Here is a 13,411-nt window from a genome sequence, read left to right on the forward strand (position 1 = left end):
GACCATTATAGGAAAACTTTTTTGCTAATAAATGTTACTATAGCAGCATTGAATTTAAAGGTGCCATTAAACTCTGTCATTTTAGAGATGTGAATTTCAGTTCTTCTTCAGGATGATCTTTTTTCACATCTCATCACGCTTAACCAGAAGAGAACTAAGATACATTAAAAACAAAAGCTTGTCCTAAACCAATTTTTCCCCCACAGAAGTCACTAACATTCACTAGCTTTTAACTTACTTGCTAGAAACATTTTTAATCCAATTATTCTCTATATGAGGTTACTTGTCCTTACAAAAATTTCACCCTCCCACTGTGTTATGTTAGATATTTACCTTTCTTAGAGACTTTTTCATTGATACATGGGCTGAAGAGTACACCTCTTTTTGCACATTCAGCTCCACTTTCCCAATTCTGTTGACCGGCAAGACGCCTTCCAATATTTTCAGCTCTATTACCAACTGCACATCCTGATGCAACATTCTTGGAAGAAAATTAAAAAAAAAAAAAAAAAAATGGAATTCCATTTATAAAGACCACCAGGATAAAGGTATGCAGCAGCTTTTTTCTGGCCATACTTCATCTTTCCTCAGTTCTCTGTAGACCTACACAGAAAGAAGCCTACCTGCAGCAAGGTAGGCTTAACCACTCTCTAAATATAGTGACTGTAAACACAGCCTCTGCAAAATCAGAGGTTCAGAAATGGTCAGAACTACTGATTGCAACTGCATTGGGTTCACTCCAGCTGTCAGATAAGTCCCTATCCATTTGCTTGCTCATTCTATCTCAAGCAGGTCACAAGAGAGAATTAGAATGGGAAAAGAGAAAAAAATACACCATCATAAAACAAACAAAGCCTCACAAAAACTCTCATAAGTGATGCAAAAGCAATTGTTCACCAACAGCAGACTTATGACCAGTCACTTTCTAAGCATTGGCCACTTAGAAAATATTTCACCTCATTTGTATTGCTAAGAGTGACATTATATGGCATGGAATACTGGTCTTTCTGGTCACTTCAAGGTCAGCTGTCACAACTGTGTCCCGTGCCAGCCTCTTGTTCTACGCCAGCCAAACCCAATGCAATGATCACTTACTACTATGGAAACAAACATACAGCTTCTTGCACTAGATAGCAGATCCAGTTGTACTCTTACCCCACCATTCACAATCAAATCCTTCCAGCTAGTGAAAAGCAGAGCCCAAGACTTCTGATTAAAGTTTGCACTGTAATAAAAGCAGGATACTTACCACATCCCTACTGCTTTTCCCCAAACCAAACTTCAAGCGTAATGACCTACGAACCATTTCTTTTCGGCTAATCTTTGGAGAAAAGCAACCTGTTTTTCCTGATTCAGCCCTGGGAAGACAAAGAAGTGACACTGAAAACTCTTTAGGAGGGCAATGACAACATTCTTACACTTCTTTCCTCTGCTTTGATGACTTCTATTGCCCTCACATCAAGCTTTTTTAGTAGGCGCAGAAAGGTTCCCTTTGAAGCCACTGTGATACTTTTTTTTTTTTTAATAAATATTTTGAACTAGATTTTACTGCCTATGATGATTTTGAAAAATATTATAAAAGTCTGTTGTGTTTTTTTTTTTAAAAATCATTTTAAAAACTGAATGAGGTTTTTAACCTCCTCCACACAGTCAAGGAAGTTAGATCAATTTGAGAATTAAGGTTAATCACCTGTACAACTTTTTGCTTGCAAGTCTTTTACTTCTTCTGTTCCCTGTGCTAGACAAATGATTTTCACCACACGTTGAAGGAGATAACAAAGCTTGAGGTGACTCAAGAGACACACTAGGGCTTGCTTCAAACTGAACTGCAGGAACAAAATACATGATCTTAGAATAATTAAGTTTTCAAATATACTTAACAGATAACATAGCACAGAAAAAGAGTCTTAGACAGACAATTTACTTATTTTCTGCAGTGATGACTTGAAGTTACTTTGACTTCCATTTTGTTTAATATTAAATGGGGCTGTTGCTTGAAGCATTCATAGAAGAATTGGGTTGTAATAAAATGCACACTACAGAAAAACAACCACTTCAAGCAGCAAAGGGAAAAAATTAAGGCACTGTATTTACCTGATGCTGGTGTGGAGTTGCTGTTAAAAATACTGCTCGGTAACAGCTCAAAACCAAAACCGTGCTTAAAAGATCTTCTCTTCTTGCTGGACAAGCCCTGAGAGCAATCAGCTGGAAGCTTACGCTTAGTACTTGGAGTAAGAACCACTGGAGTCACAGATGAAAGGACTGAAAATAACAAAACCAAAATTTTCAACAACAGCTTGAAAGGGTAAGTGTTTACTACTAGAACACAGCATTCTTCTTTACCCCAGAAGTTGCTGTAAAAACTTGAAGTGCATGCATTTTGAACAGGCGGAAGCAGTCAGTATAGCTAAGTTGGTTCCATTTTGTTTTTTGGGGGGGATTTTTGTTTAGCTGTTTTTTTTTTTGCTTGGTTGTTTTCTTTGCAAGCTAATGTACCAGAAGTACCAGAGCGTACCAGAAAGGAAAATCCAAAGCCACATATTAATAATGTAGGCAGTACAAAAAAAAAAAAAAAAGAAAAAGCACAGTCATTTTCCTGCAAGTTAAGAAGGACTAAAATTGAAGGAAGTCCTTCAATTTTCAAGTCAGAATAAAATGCTACCGAAGCCTTAATGCAAGTTAGATGAAAAGCATAAAGTACTCATACTAGAACCAGCCCACTGCTGCAATAGCTAAACTACATGCAGTATCTTGAACAGAAATCTATCTATATTCATAGTTTTACACAATTGAAGCAATCATTTCTCTTCAGTTATAATTCTTGAGCAGCACTGTGGGATGCAGCATACAAATCCAGGAGATGCTGCACGCACTCTATTTAGCACAAATACACCAATACCTACCGCTTCTGTCTTGCTGAGGTGTAGTGGAGGGTGTTCTGTTAGATTTAAATTTATTCAATGCTCCACTAACAATATCTGAAATGCAAGACACACCGAGCAATCAAATTCAAATATGAAATTAGTCTTGCTCTATTGTCAACTGAAATTTATATCTCTGAAAGAATGCAAGTTAAAACAAATCAGTTAAATGGCTGTTTTACATACAGGAACCCCCAGCCTAGATCTTATCAACATACTTACATTGCTTTCGCAATGGCAGAAAAATTCTGCTTAGAAAAAAAAAAAAATACACAAAGAATTCTACTGAGTGTTATACTGATCTACGGCTTCCAATTTCTTGATTTGTTATAGGTACACTCAGAAGGTATTCATTCAAGACTTTCTCACAGAACTCACTAAGCCATTCTCTTGTACCTGAGAAGAGGTTTGCACTTTGACCCAAGGCCCAAATAACAGAATGAAATTTTGGTCTTGCAAAGAATTAATACACAACTTTTGTTTTTTAATAAAGGCAAAATGAATCCCAGTAGAATACACATGAGCTTTTACCTTTTTTCCTGCTTCCAAGAGTGCAAAACAGAAGCATTTTTATTAAGTGCTCCTGCAACCTACAGCTGCATTTCTATGTGTTCCTTGCAAAGCTCAGCAAACTGTAATGCTGCAGTGGGAGAGCTATGGTGACAGGAAGCTGTCAGGCAGTTTTCAGATCTCAGATTTGGATAAGTGTATACTGAAATGTAGTAATATTATGTTTTATCACATCTGGAGAAAACAGATGTTGCATATTATCAGAACCTATTCTACAGAATGTTTTAACAAATTCTAACTACTTCTCCTCAAAATTTGAATATTCACAAACATTTCTCACTTTGTAACTTGGGTGACATCCCTTCTTCACAAAATATTACACAAAAGCACACCTTGGCTAAACATACACAGCAACAAAGCCTTAAAGTCAATTGTTGTCAGGTTAAATATTCCAAGCATTAGCTAAACATACACTCATTTTTATAACAGTACATATAAGATCCATATTATAGTTACAATTAAATTGTGTAGTTCTCGTAATTCTAATGACCAATGTAGCTTCTTAGTTTCAAGGTAAGAAACACAACATCATTTTAAACAAAAAAATGAAATACAAGTCTCAGTGAAATTCTCCTCATCCTTACCTTTTTAAACCAATAGAAAACCACTTTCTTATCCACCTAGGTATAGAAATGGTTAAACCAAGAGCTTTTAGAAATGTGCAAACTCACCGAACTGTACTTAAATCTCTTCTATTAAAGCTGCGTTACCTGAAAATAAAATAATCAACTAAACTAGCTCAGCAGGAGTTGTTTCAATTTCAAGTCTCACTGAAATCAATGTTTCCCAATATAAAGATTTGCTTTCCTACATTAAATATTTCAGAACTCAATAATAATGAACTGTATTCACATACAACACATTGGAAAGTACTTAGAAATTAATAAAGCGGATGAAGAAAATCTGCACATATGCAATATATGCCAAGTCTATGGTGCATTTTCCTAAACACTCATGATCCTACACACACGACACACAACTGTGACAATGTCCAGTATATCACATCTGACTCTAAGTTTCCAATTTACATAGAAATACTGTGCTTTCAAAAGTCTAATCTGCCCAGCGTCAGCATATCTGAAGCTGCAAAAAACCCATTTCAGTGGCTAAACCTTTCACACAACTTACTTACCCCCAACGCTTCGGTGCCTCCTCCTCTTACATTCACTGGGAGATTCATTTTCACTGTCTTCATAGCCCTTCAATGAGGGAGTAGACTGAAAGGCATCAACACCTAACATTGCAGGAATCTTTTCCAAGATAAACTCTGGTACCTGTCCTGAATTAATTTAAAAAAATATTTCTTAATAATTTTAAAATTTGAAAAAGTTGCATACGAGTAAGTACAAGATAACTTAATAAACATGTATCACTTACCAATTTCTTCTGCGTGATCAATGAATGTTTGCACCACAGCAGCCTGCAAACGAATTTTTTTTTCTGTACTGGTTGACAACTTTTCATTTTCATTCGAGTGCAAGAGGTTGGGAGCAAAAATCACTGCCAGGTTGCCACTATCCATTCTGTTTTCATTAGATCTTAAAAAAAAAAAAAAGTGTACTTTTTAATGCAAATTATCAGGACATAAGCAGCAGAGAGAGAAAGAGGGAGAGAAGGGCAAGCAACAAACACTGTTAAAAAAAAAAAAAAAATGGAGCCACTCATTTGTGTGCTCACATACCAAGATTAGCGGGTATGCTTATGCAACGTAGGCACAGCAATTGTACTTCTTGAACTCAGAATGTTATAGCTGACCATTAGTTTTTGAAAATGCAAGGTATGAGATTACGTTAGTTTAAGTTGCTCCACAACTTTTTGAAGGATAAACACAGCTATGAAAGACTAAGATAAATTCCAGCATAAGAAGGTTTTATAAGAAAGCCCTTTAGATTTAGGAAGGAAAAGACTGTGCCAGAGTTATAGTAAATGGCTGCAAGTAAGAAAGTTTTCAAGTCAAAACCAAACACAGGAAGTATGCCTGAAAAGGGAAGTTCACTGAATTTAGGAATATTTACAGTCACTGCTTTACGTTACACTGACCTTAAGGACACAGTTCTCAGAAAGTTGAAGAAGTATCTCAGCGCTTCGATTGTTCTGTCAGTCATTAAGCACGAAAGCAACATAGTTGCAGCTTTCTTCCCCTTTGCTAGCTGCTGAGCTTTGAGAAGGCCATCTTGTAGATGAGGTGGAAGGATTGGTTCTGGCAGCTCTCTAAAGAACTGCTTAAGAAGCCCTGCAACGTCACACGGTAGTGCAGCTGAGAGGCAGTTTTCACCTTGATCCAGCTTACTCTGAAATTGTTCAGAAGAAACATGGTTTTAAGTATTCAGTATACTGCCAGATTTTAAGATCATGCATTAATTCTGTAGGCCACAACAGCCTTAAATATATATATATATTTTATTTTTTTTTTAACCCAGTTACACTATAAAGACATGTAGATGATGCTATCAGACAAGAAGCCTTTATTTATTGGTTCTCCACTGTTCACATCCTTCTGGGGAGAACATCACTAAATCCCATCACAGTGTCCAGCATCTATACCTGCTAACAACTTTGGTCAGTCACAAGCTTCTTCTGCTAATGTGGGAAGATGAACAATCTATTGAGACATAAGTAAAGAAAGAAAAAAAAAAAAAGCTTTAGAGAATACCTTTAATGCTTTTAAACGAACCAGAGATCCAGACTTTCTAAAGAGTCCTTCGGTATGAACATGCTTTTCCAGATATTCACAGGCATCAACGAGAAAGCTAAGGACAGAACAGCAGTATACTTCTGAACGTCAGAATATATTTTTCAGAGAAAAGGCACTTTATGACAAATAGATAAAACATAATGCATAGGACTGTTTCCCCATGACAGTAAGTGTAGAGACATTCAACAAGGGCAGCCAAGGCATTGATATCCTCATCTAAGTACTACTTCCCTCCTCTCCCAAGTGGAGCTGTTCCTATTCCCACACACACTTTAACAAATCTGGATTATACCTCCTCTGACATAATTATATATATCATAATTATAGATCATAATTATAGAGCAACCAAATAAGTGTAATTCTAAATAACATTAATTTACCTGGGAATATATCCATATTCTGGCACCAGAGATTGTGGCAGCGCATAAAAAGATGTTCCAAAGACTTTACTCTAAAATAAAACAAACTCAGTGTTATGCAAAGTTGATGGGCTTGTTAACAAGTTATCACAGAAACATACGTATTCCACAAATAGAAGGATAGTTTAGACAAAAAAGAAAACCTTTCAGAGGATACAAATAAGAAGTATGTTCAGGAAAAGCTCCATCAGCTGTAAATGTTAGAGCCTATGTTGATTCTAGTTGCAGCTAACACCCCAGGTTACTGTAAAATAATATACAGGATTTTTTGCAGCAAGTTTTGCTTGTTTTTAGTTTAAAAAGAGTCCGTTTTCTTGTAAGACCACAAAGTTGGTAAGGGTATTTACTAACAGACTCTTCCAGAATCTCACCTTTTCAAATTGCTCAAGTCAAATTTCCCTTTAAAAATATATAAAACAAACAAAACAACCAACTCAACAACTTGGAATAACAACTTCCTTAAAAGAAACTTTCTCTTCATTTGAGGCACTCAAGACTGCTCTTTCAATGAGGGTTAATCTTAATCCAACAGTCGAGAGAGAACGTTTCTGAGTTCTTGGGTTCAGTATGCATACTTAAGAAACCATTATAAAATTATCACCTTGTAACAAGACAGAGTATTTGTTACACAGTAGAAAGCATGCAATCTCTGCAGTCATATTACCAGAATATACCTGCAGGATTCACCTTTTTTTTTTTTTTTTTTTTTTGGTTGGTTTTAAATGTTTATCCGAGGTAACTACAAAGTAGTCACATTAAATTGTGAGCTTCTATAACTGAAACAACTTATATTTTTATTTGTTTACTCTACCTCTTTTCTACTTAAAATTACAGAAAACACAAGCTCACCCCAACCCAAAAGGATTACTGTCATTCTCAACTTGTACTTCTATTATCAGAAATGAATGCAGACTCTCAGTTATCTATGCCTGAAATTCAAAGTGCTGACTACATAGGGAAAATAGTTAATAACTAACCCTACAGGCCACCTTTGGCCTATCTGTCCTACAGAGAACAAACATCACCTGATAGATAAGCTGCAAAAATGCTTCTGTTGTTGCAATTTATGTAGCTACCATAAACACAAAAAGAAAATTAACTCCAAGATAAAAATCTATTTCTGTGTTTACGAAATGATGTAATATAGAATTCCGGCATCTTGCAATTCAGTACTTAAAATTTGTAACCAATATCTGGACAGTCTGATCCAGTGGGTAGCAACCCTGCAGTGGGTTGGAACTGGGTGGTCTTTGAGGACCCTTCCAACCCAGGCCATTCTATAGTTCCATGACATCACTTGTTTTACTAGGCTTTGGTTGTCAAATCAAAAGCTATGATTTATTATAAGAACTGAATTGAAACTACGTCTGTTTCCTTGCAATAGGAGATACAAGGCAAAACAAATGTTATTCTCTACCACCTCCTACCTTGCTCATTCATTACTTAATAATCATTTTCTTCCCCCTATAATACTTAAACTCTACAGGCATACATCAATACATGTGCAGTCTTTATAACCTCTTCTTCCAATACTAAGAAAAAAAAAAAAAAGCTAGATCCGTTACACTGACTTTGAAAAGGGGAAGGAAGTTCATTTTGGCTTTCTCTTCCTCTCTCCTTTTCCACATACCCCAACCCAAGCACATAATCTTGCAACATCTTCAGCTGACTTTGAGCACGGGTTACTGCAGCATTTCATAGCGTCCTTAAAGGAAATAGTGCTACAGAAAGCTGACACTGTTAGTGCTACACTACTTGCACGGGGATCTTATTTAGGTTTTGGGTAGTGATGACTGCTTCCCTGATAAGAAAAATAGATTCTAGGAGATTAATGTTCTGAATTAGACCAGGAGATTAATGTTTTGAATTACACTTCCGTGGTGCTCAGATCGCTCTCTACTAAGACAACTTACGTTTTAACTCAGAAGTACCAAGACAGAAAATTCTTTCAACGATTTTGCAGTAGGCATTGAAGGTAGCAGGATGGATTTAATTCCTCAGAGTGCAGGCACAGGAAGGATAGACCTGCACCAAAACACCCACTGGCACGTCTTATGCCAAGAAACCACGCAAATAAAGTCCAGCAGGACACAGTTCTAAGAAGTCGACTTTAAGAAAAAAAGCAAAGCTTTTGGAAACCACGTAATATCTACATACTCCAGCAAACGGCACGGCGATTAAGCTTTCACTTTCACAGCGAGTGACGCTAAGGTGAGCGAAACGGGGGAACCTGCGGAGCTGCTGCACGGCCCAGGGGCACGCAGCAGGCTCTCAGAAGCACGCGTGCCGGCGGGCACGGCAAGCGCGTTAACCGCGGGCACAGCAACAGCAGGCGACAGCAGCCGCCAGCCGCCCCTCAGCCCCCGATCAGCCGGGCTCCGAGGGAGCGGTCCGAGGCGGCACCGCGCAGCACCCACCAAGCCCTCTCGTGACCGCCGCCACGTTCCGTCCCCTACCTCTGCGGCCGCCGCGGGCTGCTTCGCCGCCGCCAAGCAGGCCCCACTCTTCACCTTGATCCCGTAGGAAGCGCGCAGCTCCTGCAGCACCGCTAGCCGCAGCAGACCGCGCCGCTGCTCCGCCATCCCCGCGCCCACCGCCCCTCAGGTCCCGCACGACACCATAACCCCAACGACTGTCCGCCGCAGCCTGGCTCAAACCCAGCGCCAACCCCGTCCTCGCCTCCCATTGGCCGCCTCCCGTTCGAATTTAGGCCCCCGCCGCCCAACGGCCGGGCAGGGCTGGCCCCGCAGCGCCTGCTTTCCGCGTCGCCTCTCTGCCTCGCGCAGCGCCGCCTTCAGGCGATCGCGCTGGCCGCCTAAGGAGCCACCCTCGCCGCGGGACGGCCGTTGCCTCAGCGCCCGCACGGTGGCGCTGTCACCCGCGGCGCCCGGCCCCCGGAGGCAGGAGCGTTAGGGTTCTCTTTGCTTCCTCTCGCCGAGTTGGCATGTTTTCGAATAAATTTCGGTTAAAATACCAAAATAATAAACCATAACACTTTTGTTTAAACCGAATTCTCAGGAAAGGAAGGCACGGTATCAATCTTGATTATAACGGCGCTGTAAATAGGAAGGTCCCTCATACCTTCAGCCACTGATGCCTTTTTCCTGAGTTAACTGTGCTCGTTTTATGTGGTGAGAGCCGCAGTTCACCCCAGGGTGTAAGTGGCAGTTGAAACATAATGGCAGTTTAACCACCATCCCCAGCCTTGTTTGTGCTTTCCAGACTGGGTTTGCCTACCTGTTCATCACTGCGTCTTCCTACACCTCCCCAGCTGTGCTCTTGGGGCTTTACTCTGTATTGTTATTGCAAACATCTGGAACTTTAAAGTTCTTATTTCTAAGGTAGCTCTTGAACTGTTAATAACAGTTAACAGATGAGCAAAAGTAATAGTTCCTGTAAATATGATCTTAGTGCAGTTTTACTGTGTTATTATCTGCGCTGACATTCGTATCATATGAAAATACAAAACTCAAATCCTGAAATATCACTGAAAAGAAGTACAAGAGTAAAAATAGTAGACAGATAAACAGTAGACTAATTTTAAGGTTGCTTTAGTGAGGTGTATGCAATAGAAAGCAGTCTCATGGACTTCTAACTGGCCTGAGTAAGAATCAGGTAACTGAGTAAAACAGCCCCAGTCTAAGCTGTAGAACACAATTTAGTTTAAGCAATCACGATACAACTTGGCTTTCTGTAGTAATGCCAAATTACACAAGAGGGAGCTGTGATCTGCTAAATATTTTAAAACTCATAGTCTTTTTTATTCAGAATTCACATTGAAGAAACCACGATGGTAGCATATTCTGTTTGGTGTTTTTTATTTTTCTAAAAAGCGATGGAGATCTTCATGCTTTTTCCATTAGATATTTAAATATACAATACTATGGATTTTGTCAAAAGCATTTATCAAGTATTGTAATACCCTTTAGGTGACTATTTCAAAACATTTCTGCTTTATTTACACGTAGGGACTGAGGAAAAAAAAATGCTTCGCAAATAAGAAATAGGCATCTAATTTATGAACCAGTTCTAGCATCTCAACTCAAATCTATTGCGCTCTTTCAAAAACAAACTGGAAAAAAAAAATCTATTTGGCCCTTTTTTTAACCTATAGAAATGTCTAAGAATTGACATACCCAGCTTCTGCTTTTTAAGGAATTCTAGTTTTTAAGGTCAGTGGTGAAAAGCCAATCCTGAATGATGTTTATGACAAAAATCTGCTTTCTCATCAAGGGAGTGAGGTTTACATTCATTTTCACACAAAACGTGTCCGAGGGCTGTCTGAAAGTAATACCCCCTATTTTATTATGTTGGCCCATGACATCAGATGTGGGAGTGGAGATACGGCAATAGAGGTTGAACCTTCTCACCAACATTCCATTACATTTTATTGTAGTGTGACAGATGGCAGCAGAGGAGCAGTCTGACAAAATGGTATCTGACATGGAAGTGCATATGAGGCAAAGCATGGCATTGAATTCCTCCACTTGGAAAAAATTACACCCACTGACATTCACTGATACTTGCTGAATTACTTTTGGTGCAGTCTACATGAAACACAGATATATTTTTTCATACATGTGTGCTCTTTTTCACAATCCATATACAGGAATCTGTTTACATTTTAGGAGGATAAAAGCTCACCTAAATTTATCATGAGGCTTAGTGAGTTTTGAAATCTAATCAAAAACTGAGAGCTCTGGAGTCAAATGTTTATTAAAATACTTGTTTCAGTAAACACTCAGAACATTCAGTGGTTGAAACAACCAGAAACTCAGCCATAGGAGATAGAAACAAGTTGCATCAGCAAGCAAAGTACCAGCAAGGAACAGGGAAAACAGAACTCACTGCTAAGTACTCCTTCCTGAACAAACTCGGAACCTGGGGGGAAAGGGTGCAAGCATCTCTCACTCTGGTACAAGCTTACCTCCTCATCCAAACAAGTTTGGGACAGAAAGATAAGCTAGACCAAGAGAAACTGAAATATAACTGCATGAGGGATATTTACATATTGATGTCCTCAGTGTCTTTTAGTGTGGTTTATTCTGAGTATCCTTCCTCATTCTAGTCTATTCCTGGCTTTATCTCTCAATGAGAAATTATGCACCCAGTTCACAATCATCATCTCTGCAGATTGTTCAGGCTGCATTTATGTTAGTTATGTTTTGTTTCCCTCTTTCACTCCCACCACTACTCTGTCTTGTCATCAGTAAAAACTTTTCCCCAGGACAGAAAGTATTGGTAGAACTGCCTTGTGCAAATATTCAGAATTATGTCAGAAGGAAAACATTATTTCATGTCAGAATACCTTTAGAATTTAAGGCTAACTATATCCCGTGCCTCTGCAGGGGAATCTTGACGAAAACTAATTCAAAAAAATAGTAAGGAAGAACAATGTATCTAAAGCAAGAAAAGCAGAAAGGATGTCTTCTAGACTGACAACATGAATTTCCTCTAAACAGCAAGTTCAAGATAGAGTAATTCTGTTTAACACACCTTCCACTAAGGCTGTGAATTTGCTCTTAGATTACCATCTTGTCCCTAAATGATTTTGAAGAGATATGACAATCTTAAAACCTTAGTTGCATAAATTGTTAACTCTGTATTTGAGCTTGCTCCTCTTACTGTGTTCCTGTTCCTGAGAATAGATAATCAAAGCTATTTCATTAAAGCTTGAATATTCCACATTAAGAACCACCTGTATTTTGTCTGAGAAATTCCAAATCTTGATTTCTTGATTGGTAGTAATTGAATTTATTATTTACAGTCATTAGTACTGTAGGTTTTTCAAACGAAATTTTGAGATAGCAGAGAACAGTGTTATACAAAACATAGTATTCAGAATAACTTTTCCCCGTTTACTCTGCAAGACCACATGTTTGAAGGAGCAGAGAAATCATTATATGAGACAAAAGACACCTGCATGTCTGGCATAGAGAGGTGAAACTTCAGAAAAGTCCAGTGATTTTATAGGTAGATTTGAATATATAAAATGCTAAGATCTTGATTTAGTGAATATAGTTTCAAGCTTAATTGCACCAAGGTAATGTTTTACATATTTTCTTTGGGGCTAGAGATGTACTTCTAATGAACTCAAATCTGCTAATTGCAACAAGTCTGTCTAGGTGAGTAGAATTCAAGTTCACAGTGTCAAATGGAACTCAGTTAGAAAATAAAAAATTGAAAATAATGAAAGCAATAATATTTGTTGATCAGGCTGATAAATTTGCTATCTCCCTTTTACCACATAAGGGGAGAGAGGACTTCTTTGAAGCCACATACTGTCTTGGAAATCAGCCTTTAAAATATACGGGGTGCTTCTAAATCAAGTCAGTTTAGTTACTGATGATGTCACACCACTCAATTCACTATAGACACTTTCTGCTGTAAGTGCTTGATGGCTGAAGTGCATCATGGCAGAAGCTAAGATTTTTCTCTTGACACTGTGCATGACATTTTGCACTTACAATACATTTCATTTCATTTTTAACAGCATTAGTAAGAAGCCTGGTTTTTCTCTTCTGATTTTCTCTCACTTTCAGTTCTTGTGTTTGAATGGTTGAATTATCTGAAACTGGCAATTTGTCAGTAATGGAATGATTTAAAGATTACATGTGCTATCTTCACTCACTCTCTTCAACTCTACAATACAAAATGTAAATAATGGTGTTAAGATAACCCTAACAAGGGCAATGTTTTACGCTCTTCTTCAGTGCAGAAAATTCTCCAATAAAACCAAAACTTTGATCTGTACATTGAGATATATCCTGTACCTTTAAAACAAATGAGGTGTTCAACATGCTTTC

At 38.3% G+C, this 13,411-nt stretch overlaps 1 protein-coding gene across 3 annotated transcripts in view; it reads right to left on the minus strand.

Annotated features, from left to right (window-relative positions):
- The window catches only part of LOC122176462 (neuroendocrine protein 7B2), a 39,179-nt gene extending 29,953 nt beyond the window's left edge, over window positions 1-9,226 (minus strand). The window contains exons 1-11 of one of the 3 annotated variants that reach the window (XM_042864985.1): window positions 9,062-9,226; window positions 6,567-6,637; window positions 6,145-6,241; window positions 5,532-5,782; window positions 4,869-5,029; window positions 4,624-4,770; window positions 2,904-2,978; window positions 2,095-2,262; window positions 1,691-1,826; window positions 1,250-1,358; window positions 334-481 (exon numbers count right to left, since the gene is read on the minus strand). In XM_042864985.1, coding sequence (XP_042720919.1) covers window positions 334-481; window positions 1,250-1,358; window positions 1,691-1,826; window positions 2,095-2,262; window positions 2,904-2,978; window positions 4,624-4,770; window positions 4,869-5,029; window positions 5,532-5,782; window positions 6,145-6,241; window positions 6,567-6,637; window positions 9,062-9,187 — 1,489 coding nt within the window. In that variant the 5' untranslated portion in view covers window positions 9,188-9,226. Of the gene's footprint in view, window positions 1-333; window positions 482-1,249; window positions 1,359-1,690; window positions 1,827-2,094; window positions 2,263-2,903; window positions 2,979-4,623; window positions 4,771-4,868; window positions 5,030-5,531; window positions 5,783-6,144; window positions 6,242-6,566; window positions 6,638-7,454; window positions 7,470-9,061 lie in introns of those variants that run through there. The other 2 variants (XM_042865002.1, XM_042864994.1) reach the window with 2 other exon arrangements.
- Between the last annotated feature and the right edge of the window lie 4,185 nt (window positions 9,227-13,411).

This window comes from Lagopus leucura, unplaced genomic scaffold, assembly GCF_019238085.1.
Source record: "Lagopus leucura isolate 7727_CA_CO unplaced genomic scaffold, USGS_WTPT01 Super-Scaffold_1, whole genome shotgun sequence".
Lineage (NCBI taxonomy): Eukaryota > Metazoa > Chordata > Aves > Galliformes > Phasianidae > Lagopus > Lagopus leucura.